Genomic DNA, 18,929 nt, shown 5'->3' on the forward strand with positions numbered 1-18,929 from the left:
AGACAGCAGCATTAGAGCAGAGGCGGAGGCGGGGGTGGGGGCAAGGAGAGGGAAGAAGAAGAAGAATGGATAGGAAAATGCTGCTTTTCATGCCGCTCTATGCATTAAATGGGAATGCAAGTGTAGGCACAGCAAGAACCATTTCGCTTCTCTGTTTGCATTCTTGGCTTGCAAGGTCTCTGTGGCTGCCCGGTGGCTGGTTTATAAACAAATACGGCATGATCTTCAAGGTTAGGCAAATGCTGCTCAAGTATGCAAAAGGCCGGGTTTCTATTTGGAGTGTGTCTGCCCCCACCATTACTTTGTCGTTTTCGTTTGGTGCATAAGAAGAGCTTGAACTTTGGGAATGTAAATGCTAGCCTTTCACTTCCTGCTAGTGTGCCAATTAAGTTGGCAGTGCCAGTTGAAGCCACGATCCAGGCACAGGAGGTATGCCACAGCTGGAGAGCGGCTATTAATAGGGTACCTCTGGATATGTTTTAGAATACAAGAAGTGCTCTTTCTGGGAAGCAGAAAGCAAGATGTCATAGCATTTAATAATGATCACCCCCCCCCAACTATCTGTTTGTTTTTATTTCATGGTTTTTAAACTCTTCTGAGCAATATTCATCTTGCAACTTTCTTAAAGCATATGGCTCACCTGGGCAGTCATGAATGTATGTAATGGACATATTCACACGTCTCTGCTTCGACTGTACAAGATGTTGTTTAAATATGTTGATGGTATTGGTTCTAGTTCTGGTTAGACACTTCTTTCCCTTAATTAATGGGTTTGTCTGGGTGGTACATGTAGGACCTTTTGCTCCCAAAGACAGAATTATGCCTCTAGACCAAAGAGCCTGACCCCAAGTTAAGTATTTTTAAGCATGTGTAACAGGAAGCAAGCCCAATAGTAGGCCTAATCACACAAACAAAGGTTGAAACAAAGGTTTTCTTAAATGTGTTTGCTGCTTAAAAACAATAAAATCTTAACTGTTTCCCTTATCTAGGATAAAGAATGAAGATTTGGTACAGATTTGCACATACTGTGTCTGTTTTTTCAACCTTTTTGAGGCTTGGGATTTATCTGTAGACTTTGAGCAAAAACAGAAATCATCCCTGTAGCCTGATCCATCTTGTAAAGTCTATGTGTTTCATGACAGTATGTGATCTACATCTTAATCGTCTTCATAGTGAAATTCAGCATTGCCTTTCAACCCCCAACCTTCCCATGGGTTACAAATTTACTTGGATTTGCTTTTTAAAAACAAGTTTCTTGGAAAGTACCAGGTATGCTCAAAATGAAGCAAAACTTGCAAAATTTAGCATAATTTTGCAGTCTTGGTGCAGACTGTGGTGTGTGTGTGTGTGTGTGTGTGTGTGTGTGTGTGTGTGTGTGTGAGTGTGAGAGAGAGAGAGAGAGAGAGAGCGCGAGCTGGAGTGGCATACCATCAGTTCTTGGTTGTACAGCTGATATCAGGTTGAACACGAGTTACCTAACCATAATTGAATACCAGAACTATCACCCAACATTTATAAGTGCACTGATTATAGTTATTACCTTGAAATCCCAATGGTAATAATGGTAATAAAGCCGATGCAGTGTTGTGGCTGAGAATGTGAGCTGTAAGCCAGGAAGTCCCCAGTTTATGCCCAAGGTGAGACTTGAATTTGCTTAGGTAACCTTAGGCAAGCTCCTATTCTCACAGCCACAGTTCTACACTGCCTGCAACATGAAGATGGTACATAACCATAGGAAGCTGCCTTATACTGAGTCAGGCCACTGGTCCATGTAGCTCAGTATTGTCGACACTGACTGGCAGTGGCTTTCCAGGGTTTCAGGCAGGAGTCTCTCTCCAGTACTACCTGGAGATGTGAACCTGGGGCCTTCTTCATGCAAGCAGATGCTCTACCACTAAGCTGCAGCCCTGCCCCCTAACAGGAAGATCTTAAAGCAGACCGTGCTGCCTATTCAAATGCAAACCAGGACAGACCATGGTTAGCAAAGGGTGCCAGTCAGGCATGCTACTGCAAGACCAGCTCTCCTTCCCAAAATAGTTGGGGACATAGGAAGCTGCCTTATACTGAGTCAGACCATTGGTCCATCTGGCTCAGTACTGCCTACTCTGACTAGCAGTGGCTCTCCGGTAGGAATCTTTCACCCACTTGCAGATATCAGGGATTGAACCAGGGACCTCCTGTGTGCAAAGCAACTACTCTGCGTGGAGCTGCAGCCCCCCACCCCACCCCCTGCCTACCGTTCAGGGTGGTTGCACGGATTATTGTGATCCTGCAACTGTCCTTCTGCCCTCTAGTTCTTAAGTTTTCCACATCTTCTGTACAGTTAATTCTCTTAAACGTGCCCGTCGCTAATCCCATGCGTGGCAGCTCTCACAAGAGTTTGGGAGCAGCTGCGGGACTTGCGACAGGGACGGGGCAGAAAATAGGGATGGCAGCCACTAGGGGCAGGAGGCAGCAGCCTGGCTGCCAGTAGTGGGTAGGCGGGAGGAGGTAGCGGGCCGGCTTCCCGGCCAGCCTGCCAGCCAGAAAGCGCGGGGGTGGGGAGGTGGCAAAGAAGGTGGGGAGAAGAGAAGTGGGCCGGCCGGCCAGAAAGCTGGTCAGGCAGTGGGGGTGGGACGGAGGGGCAGCCGTGGTGCCGGCCTGAGGTGCAGATGCTCTGCGCCCGGCCCAGCTAGTTTTGTCTATTGGGTTGTCAGCCTATTTGGGCAGGGTCTGCTTAATATTCCAAAATGCACCAAGGTTTTAAACACTTGGCTTGTAGTACAGTCATCCCTTGCCAACCACAGGTTTCCCAATTGCGGTTTTAAGCATCTGCGACTCGGAAATTGTGGCAGGTCTCGCCAACCACAACCCACTTGGATGCTCATCCGCAGTTTGGTGGGATTTCTTCGTAATTTTTTTTTTGGGGGGGTTGTGATTTCCGGGGCTAAGGGGAGAGCTGGTCTTGTGGTAGCAAGCATGACTTGTCCGCTTAGCTATGCAGGGTCCACCCTGGTTGCATATGAATGGGAGACTTGATGTGTGAACACTGTAAGGTATTCCCCTTAGAGGATGGGGCAGCTCTGGGAAGAGTATCTAGGTTCCAAGTTCCCTCCCTGGCATCTCCAAGATAGGGCTGAGAGAGATTCCTGCCTGAAACCTTGGAGAAGCCGTTGCCAGTCTGTGTGTAGACAGTACTGAGCTAGATCGACCAATGGTCTGAATCAGTATATGGTAGCTTCCTAGGGGGTGATTTCCAGGGCTTGGGGTGATTTTCAGAGGTTTGGGAGTGATTGAGGGGGTTGGGTGATTTTTAGGGTTCTCCTTCACTCTTACTGACTCATGGCAATTTGGAGGGACACCCTCCCCCATTTTTAACTGTAATTTGCTGTCTTTTCACAACCGTGAGTCTTCTAACCCCGTTTGCCTCCAATTTCAATGGCCCACCATCCGCAAATTCGCCAACTGCGAGGTTTTCCCGGAACAAACCCTGCTAACTGAGGCTGTGAGAATTTCCCTGCTAACTGAGCAAATGGGCTCCTTTCAAACGATGACTCCTTTATATTTAGCAGGGGAAGAGCAACTGTCTCTATCCAATCCTAGCACAGCATTTTGTGGTGGCTGTTGTGGTGTCTACTCTATTTTTCTCTTTCGATTGTGAGCCCTTTTGGGACAGGGAACCATCTTATTTCTTTATTTTTCTCTGTAAACTGCTTTGAGAACTTTGTTGAAAAGCCGCATATAAATATTTGTCATAACAGTAACTCTTTGAGAGTAAATTTAGTATAGTTCAGTGTTTCTCAACCACTGGTCTGTGGTCCAGTGCCGGTCTGCAAGGCATTGGGTACTGATCCATGAGGCATCACTAATAAAAATCACGCCCCCCCCAACAAAAAAAAATTGGGGGGTCATCAGGAGCTCTCTGGAGCTCATTTCCAGTCAGCCCTTGCTGCTGGATAACATTCATTTCACTCCCTTGAAATGAACATTATCCAGCAGAGGGCTGCCTGGAAATGAACTCCGGAGAACTGCCCAAAATTGTTTGTTGGGAGTTGCCTGGGGGTTAAGGGGGGACGGCCCCCTTACTAACTGCTGGTCCAGGAAATGGCACACGAATAATGTACTCATCCATGACTCCAAAAACGTTGAGAAACATTGGTATAGTGAATAGAACTAAGGGAGACCTGGGTCATGAAGCGCACTTGGTGCCTTTGGGCCATTCACTAGGCCAGGGGTTCCCAACTTGCAGTACTCCAGATGTTACTGAAGTACAACTCCCATCACCCCCAGCTACCATTTATTGTGGCTGGGATGATGGGAGTTGTAGTTCAGCAACATCTGGAATACCACAGGTTGGGAACCCCTGCACTAGGGTCATCCACATGATCATCATCTGGGTAAGAGAAGCATCCAGCCAGAGTCGGAGAGCTGGACATGCTCCTGGTCATGTGAACTTCAAAAGCAAGGTAGGAGGAGAGATTCTGTGGGAGGCGGGAGCTGGGTCGAATGGCTTTTTGTCCACCCTCGGTAAAATGTTGAGCAGAGAATCTGGGTGGGGTGCCAGGTCTGACCCAGCTCCCGTGCCCCATATGACCACTCTTCCTTACCTTGTTTATGAGGTTCATGTGACTGCCACCTGGGAGCATGCCCGGCTTTCCAATCCTGGCTGGGCACTCCTCCTAGCCAGCGGAGGATCGTGTGAATGAACCTACTATCTCTCAGCCTAACCGACTCCACGGGGCGATGGTGGATAAAATGGGGGGGGTGGGGGTGGACCATGTCTGTCTACCCGAGTTCCTTTGAGGAAGAATGGATTAGAAATATAATAAACATAATAACATGAAAGGTTTGGTAGGATTTGAAGTGCTTTTATAAATATCACTGCACGCCCTTTGCTCACGGCTCAGTTGCTCTTTACTGGTCCATGTGATGCAAATACGTTGTCCCAGTGACTGGATTGTGGAGAACTTGGCATCTGTGTTGCTACAGTCTGAAAGTAACCACATAAGTGACAGGGCTACCACTGTGTTGGCTGGAACTGTTAGGAAGCAGCCAAGGGATGGGCAGGTGGCTCTCTCTGTCTGCTTTTCCTTGGTGGTGAGCCAAAAGAGATTGCTCGTTTTGCATGAAGAATACAAGCTTCAAATCGGGGTGGAGGACAAATCTCACCGCTGCAAAGTCTGTGGCAGTTGTTCTGGCTGATAAATACAGTATGGTAGATGCTTCCCCCTCGAGGATAGTGTGTACATAAATATATTCAGAGAATAAATAGGAAAATCCCTGAGTAGACATTTGAAATGCAATCTTTCAGAAGACCATGTATAGGCTTGCAGCAGTATTTCTCTTCTGTCCATTCATACACCTCCTGCTGTGCAACAGATCACATTTTGGGGTGTGGGTGTGTGTGTATGGCAGTGGGGAGAGAGAAATGATAACACTCTAATGCTGGGTTCAGCATCTCTTTAAAGAGCTTCTCACCCTTGTGCTCGCCCCTTCATGGGCAGCATCTGCCAGTCACTGATCTATGAAGAGTGTTGGGCCGAGCCTGTGTCCGGCTATAGGCAGTGCTTCTGTGTGAAAAGCTTTGCCTGTGTGGTTTGATCCCTTGCCCATGAGTGAAGTCTCTCACAGGTCTTGGAACTTGATGAGCTCTTTATATTCCACAGAGAGGAGGTTGTTACACAACTTCTCCTCCTCCGTGTTCAGCAGCAACTCCTTCACTGAGCCTACAGAACATGGTCCTTTCATTCATCTGCTCCAGTCACACTCATCCTTGAATGGCGCACCCTAAGAGAGCCCTTTGAATTAATTTGGATGCAGAGGGATCTATGGATGGAGACCTATCTCACTAACTTGTCATTGCAGGTGTTTAGCACCCACCTCCTCTCTTCCCTCTGATTCTTTTTTTGGCACATAGGCAGACGTCTTAGGAAAGAAGCAGGTCTTCTGCCATTTGCAATGGGAGATGGAGAGGGTAAGAAATAGCAGGAGCCCTTTCCTACTGTGCAGAAAGGATTCCTGCTGTTTCTTACCTTCTCAGAAATGGCAGTGGAAATGAGACCTCTGCGGAGGAGATCTCTGTGGTGATGGGTGTCCTGATTGACAGAGGGCTGGGGCACTTGCCTCCGGTGAACTGGCAAGTGTCTAGGTAGAGACACTTTTGTCTCCACCTAGATACGGCCCATTTGTCTCCACCTCCAAGTCCCTCCCAAATACGGCCCATTTGACTCACGAGTATACCCCTTAGGTTCTGGCAACCCACATGCATCAAGGAATTGTTTGCCGAAGTCCAGCAGACAGAGGCCCTTTTCAATTGACTTGCAGCAGAACGTGTGAACTGATTCAAGTGTTGTCCTTGAGAGAGAAACATGCATGTGTGAATTGGCTTGCCAAGCCCTTATTTGTCTCCATTTCCTCCTGCATGTCTAGCAACAAAAGCCCTTGTGTATATATATCCACTGCAGTCTGGATTAGTTGCTGCTTTGCTTGCTGAGGTTAATCAGATCTATTGCTTCAAGTCTGGTATCTAGTATTTGTCTTGCTCTACCAAAACAGAATAGTGACTAACCTGTCTTGCATTCCCATCTTTTTGTAAATACACAGGTGAGCAACAGCTGAAGTCTGCTTATGGGAGTAGTTCTAGGAGAGATGTATGATTTTCACACACACATACATTTTGTATCGGATTACAGTATTTGCATATTTTATAAGTTTTGGTTTTGAGAAACTGTTCCCGAATGAGTCGTAAAATGAAAAGGCTTGACAGCTATTTCTGAGTTCACACTTGGGATTAAAATGGACATACTGATGGAGGCTAGGATGCACAGAGATGCCAACTGTCAGAACGAGAACTGACAGGCGGCTGGAAAGGAGGTCAAACAGACATGGATTAAGAAGAGGGGCATGTGGGAAATCAACTCTTACCTATAAGCTTTTGTAACCAGGTTTGCTTATTCTATACAGAGATTGTGTAGTGTTAAATAATGCTAGGATTATAGCTTGCTTGCTTCCCTCCTTAGAGTTATATACTAAATTCTTCTTGCCTAAATGGAACATACTTTTCTTCTTGCAACGGGTGGGGGAGGGTGGCTTTTGCCGATTTCCCCCCCTTCCTCCTGCGCCTGTTGAAGACTGGGGGATGCTTCAAAGCAGGATGGCATGCAGCAGGGGAGGTTGCAGCAGGAAGGGGAGGATGAGCAAAAATTGCCATCCCCCACTAGTGCAATAAACAAAGATTCATACACAAAAGCTAGTTGTTCAGCTGAAGTTGATCTCCTCGGTCAAGGGTTGTGCTTGCTCAGCAAGGATAGCAGATAGATTTGCATCATTCTCTGCAACATGCATGGACTGAGAAAGGTTTCATAGCAGGAGGCTCACCACAGGATGGGCAAGTGCACCCTGGAACACAAGCTCCCAACTTCGCACAACTAGCCAGCACAAATCCTTGCACTAGTGCTGCGGTTCCCAATTTAAAAAAACCAAAGTGTACCCCTTTTGTTGTACACTTTCAGCTTAGACACCCCTGAGAGAGAGAGAGAGAGAGAGAGAGTGTTTATGTGAGTATGCACAAACAAATTTAAATGTTACAGTTGAGACAGGCTATTCCAGTCACTGGTTTATATCCAGATTAAGTTACTTATGAGTATTCCTATTGCAATTAAAGGGACAAGTAGACTCCTCCTCTGCTCCTGACTGGCTTTGGTGTGGCTGACAAGTTTCAGAAAATTAGCACTGAGTATTCTTGTCCCATTAATTTCAATAAGGCTGCTTATGGGTAATGTAATCTGAATGTAAGCCAGCTGGTGATTGGAGTAGGTAGTCTCAAAACTTGTGTGTGTGTACACATATATACACAAAAACACAAATTTAAGAGTTGCTGTTTGGGAGACAGGCTACTCCCATCACTGGCTGGCTCGCAGTCACACTAAGTTACTCATAGGCAGTATTATTGAAATTAATAGGACAAGTTTACTTGTCCCATTAATTTCAACGGGAGTACTCAGTGCTGATTTTCTGAAACTTGTCAGTCACACCAAGGGGAGGGCTATGTTGAGTTTCAGCACACAGCCAGCCAGTCAGGAGGAGTTTGTCTACCCTTCTCCCTCCCCTTGTGCAGCAGACACATTGCTGCAGGTGCATCGACTTCAAGTGGTGGGGTATCCTCAGGTGGGGAACAAATGGCTGCAGTGTGGGGAGACTGGAGGGCTCTGAGTACCCCCTTGGAGGAGCCCTCCAGGTACCCCTAGGGGTACTAATACCTTCCGTTGGGAATCCCTGTCCTAGTACAACACGATTGCACTACGACAGTATGCAAGTCTGGATGACAATTATTCAGTGTAACAAATATCCTCTCCTAGTAGGGCTTTAATAATAATTGTCAACTTCAAACAGGACTGTCTGATGTCGCAAAACAATAGCGAATGTGGTTGGTATCTGTTGCAAAGGTCTAGGTTTCCAAGTCCATCCCAACTGCTGCTCTGTTAAGAACATAAGAACAGCCCTGCAGGATCAGGCCCAAGGCCTATCTAGTCCAACATCCTGTTTCACACAGTGGCTCACCAGATGCCGCTGGGAGCCTACAGGCAGGAGTTGCAGACATGCCCTCTCTCCTGATGTTACTCCCCTGCAACTGGTACTCAGGGGCATCCTGCCTTTGAGGCTGGAGGTGGCCTATAGCCCTCCGACTAGTAGCTGTTGATAGACCTCTCCTCCATGAAGTTATCCAAACCCCTCTTAAAGTCATCCGGGTTGTTGGCTGTCACCACATCTTGTGGCAGAGAATTCCACAAGTGGATTATGCGTTGTGTGAAAAAGTACCTCTGTTTGCTGGTACTAAATGTCCTGGCAATCAATTTCATGGGACGACTTCTGGTTCTAGTGTTATGTGAGAGGGAGAAGAATGTCTCTCTATCCACTTTCTCCACACCATGCATGATTTTATAGACCTCTATCATGTCTCCCCGCAGTCTTTATTCTAAACTAAATAGTCCCAGGTGTTGTAGCCTTTTCTTATAAGGAAGGTGCTCTAGTCCCCTGATCATCTTGGTTGCCCTCTTCTACACCTTTTCCAGTTCTACAATATCCTTCTTGAGATGTGCTGACCAGAACTATATGCAGTACTCCAGGTGTGGCCACACCATAGTTTTGTATAAGGGCATTATAATATTAGCAGTTTTATTTTCAATATGTTGTCATATATCCACTCTAGCAGGGGGCAAGATTGTAGAGCTCCTTGATAGCCCTGGGGTCAGGTCGCTAGCGCAAGAGTTTGTGCCCTGCTGTGCCCAACGGAGACCTGGGGCTGGTTGCAACCGTACAGAATAAAGCAGAGTAGTAGAGATCACCATCTAGATTAGTCTCTCCTCCTGATACAGTTTCCACTGCATATTTTTGCTTAACTACATTTTCTATGCTGCCTTCCTGCCAATAGCGCACGGTGGTTCACAGTTTGAAATAATGGTTTACAATTTAATACACAACGCAAAAGCGGCAGGGAGATAGAAGATAAACAAATTCAGGTACCATCTTAAGTACATGAGACAGTTCTGGGAAGAAGATAATCAAATAGTAGTCAAACCTAGCTAAAACAATGGAGTGGGGCAAGGGAGCCCTTGTGGGTTTCCTACATAGAGGAGAGCTGGCCCTGTGGTAGCAAGCATGACTTGTCCCCTTAGCTAAGCAGGGCCCACCCTGTTTACATTTGAATTTGAATGAGACTACATGTGAGCACTGTAAGATATTCCCCTTAGGGGATGGAGCCGCTCTGGGAAGAGCAGAAGGTTCCACATTCCCTCCCTGGCAGCATCTCCGAGATAGGGCTGAGAGAGATTCCTGCCTGCAACCTTGGAGAAGCCACTGCCAGTCGGTGTAGACAGTACTGAGCTAGATAGACCAATGGTCTGACTCAGTATACGGCAGCTTCCTCTGTTCCTATGTTTTTCAGAACCACCAAGGAGGAGACCAGAATGCTGTGATATCCTCATGTGGATCTGATCTCTCTTCTCTGTATATCTGAGTAGTACCTGTATACGCATACCTGTATTCTACTGTGGAGCGTGGGGCATGGGACATGGGCATGCATCCCTGCTTCTTCCTGCCAAGGCTCCCAAGGTGGTTTACAATTTTAGAGTGATTTTCACAGTACTGTTGCAACCCAGTTACTGGGTTGCAGGATATTAAGCACTGGGTCCCTTGCTAATTAAATGTTTAATGATCTATCTTTAAATATCATTCACCACACTTTTTAAAACAACAACAACGACATTACAATCCTTCACATAAAGGAGTAACCTGGCAAGATGGCTCAATTTAAGCCAACCCGTTGTTGCATTCGCAACACAGCAGTCTTGAATATTAATGAGGAGCCTAGGAAGCTGCCTTTATACCCAGTCAGGCCATTGCTCCGTCTAGCTCAGTCTTGTCTGCTCTGACTGGCAGCAGCTCTCCAAGGTTTCAGAGAGGAGTCTTTCCCAGCCCTATCTGGAGATGCTGCCAGAGATTTAAGCCTGAGACCTTCTGCATGTACATCTGGTGCTCCACCACTGAGCTACAGCTCCATCCCCAGGATAATGCTTCCCCCTGCTGCCCCATACTGCTGCGGAGACATGAGCGGCAAAGTGCAATCAATAAGGTCTAGTAAAGATTGCCCTGTGGTGGTTTTATGAGAACTCTTTTATGAGTACAAAGTAGTCTTTGGGGTCATGGGAATAAGTGATTGCCTTCAACTGGGATGCAAGAAAAGAATTTTGAAAACCGCTAACTTATAACCAAAAAAAAAGTTACCAGAGTTTAAAAAAAACCCAATACTACTAAAGAGTACAAAAAAGGAGAGTTTTCTCCGACCACTAATCACCTCAGGAGCTGATGGTGTCAACTTCTTGGTTTCTTTTCTGTTCTCTCAGGACACACAGCCCTGGGAAGGTATGAGAGTTTGTCTGTGTGCCCTCCCCCCTAACCATGACTATCTTGATTTCCTAACCATGATTAATTCTAAGCCACTGCTGTCGTTTGGAGATAACCATGGTTTACAAACATGGTGCAAACATAATGCTAGCCATGGTTAGCTCTCAAAACAAGAGGAAAAATCAGTGCGCAAGAATGGAGGAGGAAGATGACATGTATCCAGCTCAGGGGGCTACTCCATGGTTAGATTGAGCAGTGTTATATCTGCACTAGATGTAAGTAACCGTCAGCGGCTGCTTCATATGTGGCAACTTCCTAGTTTGTGTTAGAGAGCTTGGAGGGGAGATTTCTTTATCAACTCCAGTTGCCTCGGAAATGCACAGGTAAGGAGGGCGCTCCAAATTAATACTGTCTGGAGGCAAGTTCTAAATAAAGTAGTTTATTTAGGAAATCCAGTGAGAAGAGCTTCAGGCAGGTCTGCAGGGAGAGTGGGTTAACTTACCCCTCCCTGCAGACGATCACTGAGCTGTCCCTGGGTGGCCGAATCAGCTGCCCACATGATTACTGGCTCGGTCACAATGCACTGTGCAAGCAGCTCAGTGCTTTGGGGGAGTACCCTGCTGCCTGGCCACTCTTTCCCCAGGGCTCTCTGATCAAGATGGCTTCTGGCATCCCAGGAGCAGCTATCCGCAGCACGGCGGCCCACGCAACCAGGGAATGAGGTAGGAGACGCACGCTCGTCTTGCTACCTCGCTTTTAGCCTAAGTTTAGCCAGTGTGGTGCAGTGGTTAGACTAGGACTGGGGAGACCAGAGTTCTAATCCCCATTCAGGCATGAAATTCACTGGCTGACTCTGGGCCAGCCGTGTATCTCTCAGCCTAACCTACCACACAGGGTTGTTGTGAGGATAAACAAACCATGTACACTGCTCTGGGCTCCTTGGAGGAAGAGCGGGATATAAATGTAAAAATTAAAATTAAATTCAGGACTACCTAGGGGTGAAGTGGTGGGATCCATCCTGGCGTGTCACACGACCAGCCCTACCTGGCTAGCCCTGTCTTCCTCCAGTAGGGCTGCTCGTGTGAACAACCTTATTGTCTGATCAAATATGAGCAGTCTTAGGTTAACTCTTGATCTAGTGTGGCATGGTGAATCATGCTGGAATTGAATTGTTGAGACTCGGGTTCAAGCCCTTGCTCGGCCAGGAAGCTTCTGGATATCCTTAGGCAAGCCCATCCTACTTTCATGCATTGTTGTGAGGATGGAAAGGGGAACCCTGTGCAGATCACCATCTTGATCTCTTTGAAGGGCAGTAATAAAATAAAACTAATTTCAAAATGCTTCAGGTGATAGTACTATGACAATGATGGCTTTTAAAAGGGCTCTCTGTATAAAATATCAAGGGTCTTGGGTATGTGCACGCAAAGAAAATGTTAGCAATCCGTGCTTAGAATGCAGTCTGCTAGGACAGAAATGCAATTTGGCAGCAAAAGGAAATGTCTCAATTCCATACATGTTTGTCATGGAGAAAAGAGAGGCTGGAGGCTAAAAGAAAATTGCTCTCTCCCCCCCCCCCCATGCTTAGAATTCTGAAAATGCCAGTTCTGCACCTGTTCACTGCTGCCTGGGATTGGGTGTTGTATCCTTCTAAATGTGAATGCCCGGTGTGGAAGAGCATTATAAAATAGCTTGCAGCTAGCTATTGAAATGCAGTGTGGTGCGTGTGGTGTTGCAGTCAATGTATACATGAAGTGGAAGTGATTAAATCTTGGGAAATTATTCATATGATTTAAAGTGTAATTGAGCTTTTTATTTCCTTCAGGCGAAGCGCAATTTATGTATGTCGGGCTCCTAATCTCTCTCAGCAATGCTATTGTGCTTACATGACTGCTAACCTAGATTTCTGTTTAGCTGAAATTGTAGGCTTGATCTACCTTCTGGATAGTTGTTTCCTTTTGTATGTTTTTGTTGATCTGCTGGCATCTGAGTGTGCAGCTATATTAAGAAACCAAAGCTGTTGGTACCTATGCCATTACTCTCTAGGCAGATAGTGAAGATCCTTCAATTGAGGTCAGAAGGCAGAGGATGGTGAAGCTGAAATAAAACGCCTCTATAGATTTATTTTTAGAACGATTGTTTTCCAGAGCAGTGAAGTATATCTGCTTAAAAAAATTAAAAAAAAAAGCACCCAATAGCTTTTAATAGTGTTAAAAGGGTTTTGTCATCTCGGTAAAATGCTAGGCAAATGTATTGAAAGCTGAAGAGCTTATTGTGCTCTTGGAATTAGTATCCATCATTTAATGGCACTTTGCCAATTACAATTTACTCTTGGGATTTGCATAGGTCAAACAATCACTACAAACTCCTCCTGCATTCTTGTATGTCTGAATGCATCTTCCATGGCAAAATGGGGTGACCCCTATTCATAATTCACTAGACCAGCAGTCCCCATAACGGAGTTCTTAAGGTCTTAATGAGGGGAGCTTTATTTGCAAATGTGTGGGTATCTTGTTGCTTAATGCATTTGTAGGTGCTGCCTGTGGGTGTCTCAGTTCGGTGTAGAAGCTAATCAAAGCAGAACAGCTTGCGGTAATGAGATCTCGGAGGCCACATAAACGCAACAATCTTTGCCTGTTGTTTTTATAGCACCATTAGTACACTGCTGGTGTGTTCATTTCCGACAGCAGTGTAGGCATATTCTTTGGCATCTTTTGAGCTGTCCTGTCATCTTTAGATAGAGCAGCTAATGTTCAAAACCTGAAATATACTAACAACAACTTGAGTTGTCAAGTGGTATAGTCTGGCTTTCAGCCAATTAAATGTTAATATCACTTGCGTGTTGCATAATGTAGGCAAATTTGCCTTTCTGGGGATTTTCAAGGAAGGGGATGGTTTCTTGAAAGCATGAGAGAATTTACAATTCAACCAACTTAGAGTGGTTCTCCTCTTCACAGGACATACCCGATTGCTGTGTATACATTTGCAGCTTGGGAATATGTGGGCAACGTACACACATATTTATTATCTGTGTCCGTGCATCTGAAGCCCCATTCTCATGACCTATTTACATGCTTTGCATGGAGAAGATCCCAGGTTCATTCCAGCACCAAATGTATCTACAATTTTGGGGAGCAGAATCAAGGTGGCAAGTATCGCCCCTAATCCATGCACATTCAGTTGAATTGTGTGTATGCATGCAAGACTCTGTCTCCAAACAATCTATAAAATGGGGAAAGCAGGGTTCCTCATTGCAGGGAAAGCCGCCTGTGTGTGTACGGTTGCACGTGTACACGCTATGTAGACATTAAACTGAACACACGTAGGTTATCCCTCTACACATGTTTATTCATCCTGGATATATTGTGAGAATAGGGTTTGGCCATCCAGTGTGCAACTACACCGATTTTAGAAGTGTGTATATTTATGCTTTATGAGTTGCCTGCTGGAAAAATCAGTGAAACACTGTATATAACAGTAAGATTTGGCATGTAAACAGTGGAGCAAGCTTAACTTTCAAAGGAGGAGGGTTGGTCTTGTGGTAGCAAGCATGACTTTTGTCCCCTTAGCTAAGCAGGGTCTGTCCTGGTTGCATATGAATGGGAGACTTGATGTGTGAGCATTGTAAGATATTCCGTTTAGGGGTTGGAGCCACTCTGGGAAGAGGAGAAAGTTCCAAGTTCTCTCCCTGGCATCATGAAGATAGAGCTGAGAGAGATTCCTGTCTGCAAGCTTGGAGAAGCCACTGCCAGTCTGTGCAGGCTATACTGAGCTAGATGGTCTGACTCAGTATATGGCAGCTTCCTCCTACGTTCCTAACTTTAGGAACCCTATACTCCTTCAGGGGAGGGGCTATAGCAGTGTCAAAGCACACTTCCACGCAGAAGCTCCCAGGTCTAATTCCTGGAATCTAAACCATAAATCAGTCTTTGTTATGGTCATAGACCTGGAATCTACAGATAGGGCTGGGAAAGCCCCTGTTTGAAACCCTGGAGAGTTGCTGTCACTCATTATAGAAAGTACGGGGCTAGATGGACCAATAGTCTGACTCAGTATAAGGCAGCTTCATATTTTCATATACAAGGTAACGACTTTCACTTTCTGTTAGAGAAAGGGACCATCTGCAATATTTCATTCAGATCTAGAATATGGAATATAGAGTATTCCCTTCCCAGTTAAACACACATGAGCCAAAATGTTGTCTGACAGATGCTTGACTGCAATCAAGGATGTCACCTTTTGGGAACAACTATACATGGAATTACTCTGCTTAGAGTACAGTCGGGGATCCTTTTGAACTGAAAGGCAGGACAGAAATTTAGTGAAGGTTCACACCTATGCATAGAGAGTAAGAGAGGACTTGTAACTTTCTCTTCACTGACTTCTGTGTTGCCTTCATTTTGCTGCTTCTTTGTTCTCATCTGTCAGTTTTTAGGTGTAGGCAGGGAGTATTTAAAATTAAAATGAATAGTACCACGCTTCTTGCCGTACATTTATCACTTCCATAGCACTTCTTCAGTGTGTGAAGTGCTTTTTACAATTTTGTACCTTTTCTATCTTGCAGGTTTGTTGCAAAGATGTGTCCCAACCCCCCAGGGCTGCATAAAAGCAATCAAAACATGGCACCGTAGTAATCCAATTGTATGCTAAGGAAAACTAGATTCTGCCACTTGTATAAGTTATGCATGTTTGGGTACATTTACACTTGTTTGCTTAGTACAGATAACTTACTTGGCTTTCCACAAGTTGTGGGGAGGAGCAAAATGCTATCCAAGATATAGCAGTTCTCCTCCTGATCCCTGGAAATGTAGTGCTTGGGCTTCTGTGGCTTCCAAATTTCACCCGGCCTTGCCAGTAAATCAGAGCTGTGATTCTCAAGAGGTGAATTGCCACCCAAAGCTGCTTTATTGTTTAAAAAATAATAATTCAAATAAATAATGTGGAGTCTGATCACTGGTCCATCTAGCCTAGTACTATATCACGCAGCTGGCAGCAATTCCCAGGGGTGTTGGGGGCAGGGATCTTCCCCAGCCCTTGAATCTGAATTCCTTTTGAGCAGGAGATCCTAAGGATTGAACCTGGTAGCTTGTGCCTTCCAAGCTGTCATGACCCCAGACCCAAGAAACGCCCCCCCCCCCCACTTGCAGAATGAGACAGACAGTTTGGGGGATGAGACAGGGTAGGAAGAACCTGTGACCCTGTGCTGCTGGGACTTCCCACACCAGGAGAACCCAAGCCAGCACCTTCACCATGATTTGAAAACAGAACTCTGTCTCTGTCCTGTGACTCAGAGAAGTCGTGCCACGCCCCCCCCCCCAACATCACCAGAGTTGATGCTTATGAACAGAGCTGAGGCCTATGAAAAGTTGTGCTGTCAAGTCGGTGTCGACTCCTGGAGCCCACAGAGCCCTGTGGTTTTCTTTGGTGGAATACAGGAAGGGTTTACCATTGCTATCTCCCGTGCAGTATGCAATGATGATGCCTTTCAGCATCTTCCTATATCGCTGCTGCCCATTATAGGAGTTTCCGATAATCTGGGAAACAAACCAGCAACTTCTTGCTCCCTAGGCAATTTACTTCCCCGCTGCGCCATTAGGTGGCTCAGTTATGAACTTGGGTAAGCCCCCTTTAAGAAACAGGTCAGGGACGTAGCAAGGTTGGCGTGGGCCCAGAGACGAGATTTTAAAATGGGCCCCTCCCTCACTGAAGCTCAGCTCATGAAGTAAAGAAATCTTAAATGAGGCTGAATAGAGGTAACAAAAAGCATAGTAAAATTTATATCCTATGTGCCACAATAGAATATCATCCTAAATTATTTTAAAGAAGGTTTTGTAAATTGTGAATGATGCAAGTCATCTAATGGTACTAGAGAAAGACATGCTGTTCCGGTAGCTCCAGGTCTTAACACTCACATCAGTTTTGGAGGATGAATACAACTGAGGGAAGCTGGGTGTGCAGCTGGGGGAGTCAGTCATGTGACTTGCCTCTGGGGCCCCCCCAAGGCAGTGGGCCCCCAGACAACTTTCTCCCCTTGCCCTATTATAGTTACATCCCTGAAACTGGTCCTTTCCTAGGGAGGGGAGGGACAGGTCATTTTGCATGGGCAGCACTCTGAACAGCTGGTGGTTTGTTCCAAGAAACCACTAGAGCAATATTCCCTTAATATTGCTATATCCAGCTCTAGTGATCCTGACCCTCAGAGCTGTCCAAGGTTGGTGTTGCAACTGGTACCAAAGAAACCCCTATTATGTGGTGACACCCATTGCGGGGGGGGGTGGTGGTGGTGTGTGGTTCTGGAAAAACAATGGCAGCATCTTAGAGGAGTGTCACTGCCATGAAACAGGGCAGTGGTGAAAAACAGTAAGTTGTGGGATGGGGTTGACACCTATTTTGGTTCCACAAAATTTTGGGTCAATAGGATTTGGTAGATATTTTTCAATTCAGGCTTATCTGAAAGGCTTGAGCAAATAAAACTGACCAAAGCTGGTGTCTTAAAGCCTGGTCTAAAGGCTGTAGGCTGGTCTCCCTGCGTGGAGGGGAGTGTTCTAAAGTCAGGGCACCGCAGACCTTTTTCTGGTGGTCACACAGCGACAATGGCAGCTGAACTGGTCCTGGGTATGTTCTGTTCTTTATACTAGGGCTGTGCATCGAATTGGAGCAATAATTGTGTCTGATTCCAATACAACCCCTATTGGCAGTATTTTGCTTTCTATTGTGTTTGATGCAAAATTGCTAAGATCAGTACTTCCTGAAACGTCATGTTTTGCATATCATATCAGAAGATTTATACTAACTCAGATAAAGCACAGCCCATTTGGAACATTGATGTAAGTCTTCCTGAAGCGAGTTTCCTTTGTAAGAGCATTCAAGAATTATGTTTCAGTTGGGCTTTTGCAGGAAAATTTCCTGGTAGACTGTCTTGTGTGAGTGTGAGTATGTGTTTGTGTGTCTAACATTCATTGTCTTGTCCTTTTTGTCCTCTGTCGGAAATGGTAGAGGGAACTATCACTACTTCATGGTGTGTGTGTGTGTTTTAAACCATTTGTGTGTGTCTGCATTTTCTGTTGATTTTGTTCACACGTGCTTTTTGTTTTCTGTTATGTTATGTAGTCTTATACCAGTGGCTAGAAGCAGATCGCCATGGCAAGAGCTCAGATACTGCAAACAGAACATCAGGTAAACCAATGGGGGGGGGAGTGGGGGGCACTTCCTAACTAATTAAGACCCCTGGCTGTCTATACCTACTTCCATCTTGTAGCTTCTCTGGAATTTGATGAATGGTCAATCAAATATTCTTCCTCTTGATCGGTAACTTCTAAAATTCTAATCAGTGCTCAGCTATATTCCTTCTCCCCAACCCTTTTTATTAGCCTGGTGTGATGATCAGTGGCAGAACAACAGATGCTACAGTCACCACCACCCCATGAACCTTAGAGAGAAGAGCTGGTCTGGTGGTAGCAAGCATGACTTGTCCCCTTAGCTAAGCAGAGTCCTCCCTGGTTGCATATGGAAGGGAGACTAGATGTGTGAGCACTGCAAGATCTTCCCCTCAGGGGATGGAGCCGCTCTGGGAAGAGAGCAGAAGGTTCCAAGTTCCCTCCCTGGCAGCCTCTCCAAGATAGGGCTGAGAGAGATTCCTGTCTGCAACCTTGGAGAAGCTGCTCCCAGTCTGTGAAGACAATACTGAGCTAGATAGACCAATGGTCTGACTCAGTATATGGCAGCTTTCCATATCCCTATGTCCCTAACCTTGCACTAAATGCATAAAAGAGATTGTCTCTTTCAAATACAAATTCATACTTCATGAGTCATTCTGTTGCTGTTGGATAGACTGTCTTGTGCTTAGTCACATAGCCATGCTGATTGTGGGATTTTTAGTTGGGGCGTAGCTGATTTGATTTTTCAGTGCATCTGAACTATGCAAGCCATGTGACCATTAATCTGAATCCAGTCTTTGCACTGATCCCCCAGCTGTGCCTTATGCAGACAGGAAGGATAACTGAATTGGTTCATAGCACATTACTTCTTAATTTATTAAAATATTCAATACA

General features: G+C 45.7%; 1 protein-coding gene across 7 annotated transcripts in view; it reads left to right on the forward strand.

The window, feature by feature from the left end:
* DENND5B (DENN domain containing 5B) overlaps positions 1-18,929 on the forward strand; it is a 149,941-nt gene that overhangs the window by 50,357 nt on the left and 80,655 nt on the right. For 4 of the 7 annotated variants that reach the window (XM_053253502.1, XM_053253504.1, XM_053253498.1 and 1 more), the window contains exon 2: positions 17,989-18,054. The exons of the other annotated variants lie outside the window; for them this stretch is intronic. In XM_053253502.1, the coding sequence (XP_053109477.1) occupies positions 17,989-18,054 (66 nt within the window). The remainder of the gene's footprint in view (positions 1-17,988; positions 18,055-18,929) is intronic. 7 annotated transcript variants of the gene reach the window in all.

Source organism: Hemicordylus capensis, chromosome 5 (assembly GCF_027244095.1).
Source record: "Hemicordylus capensis ecotype Gifberg chromosome 5, rHemCap1.1.pri, whole genome shotgun sequence".
Lineage (NCBI taxonomy): Eukaryota > Metazoa > Chordata > Lepidosauria > Squamata > Cordylidae > Hemicordylus > Hemicordylus capensis.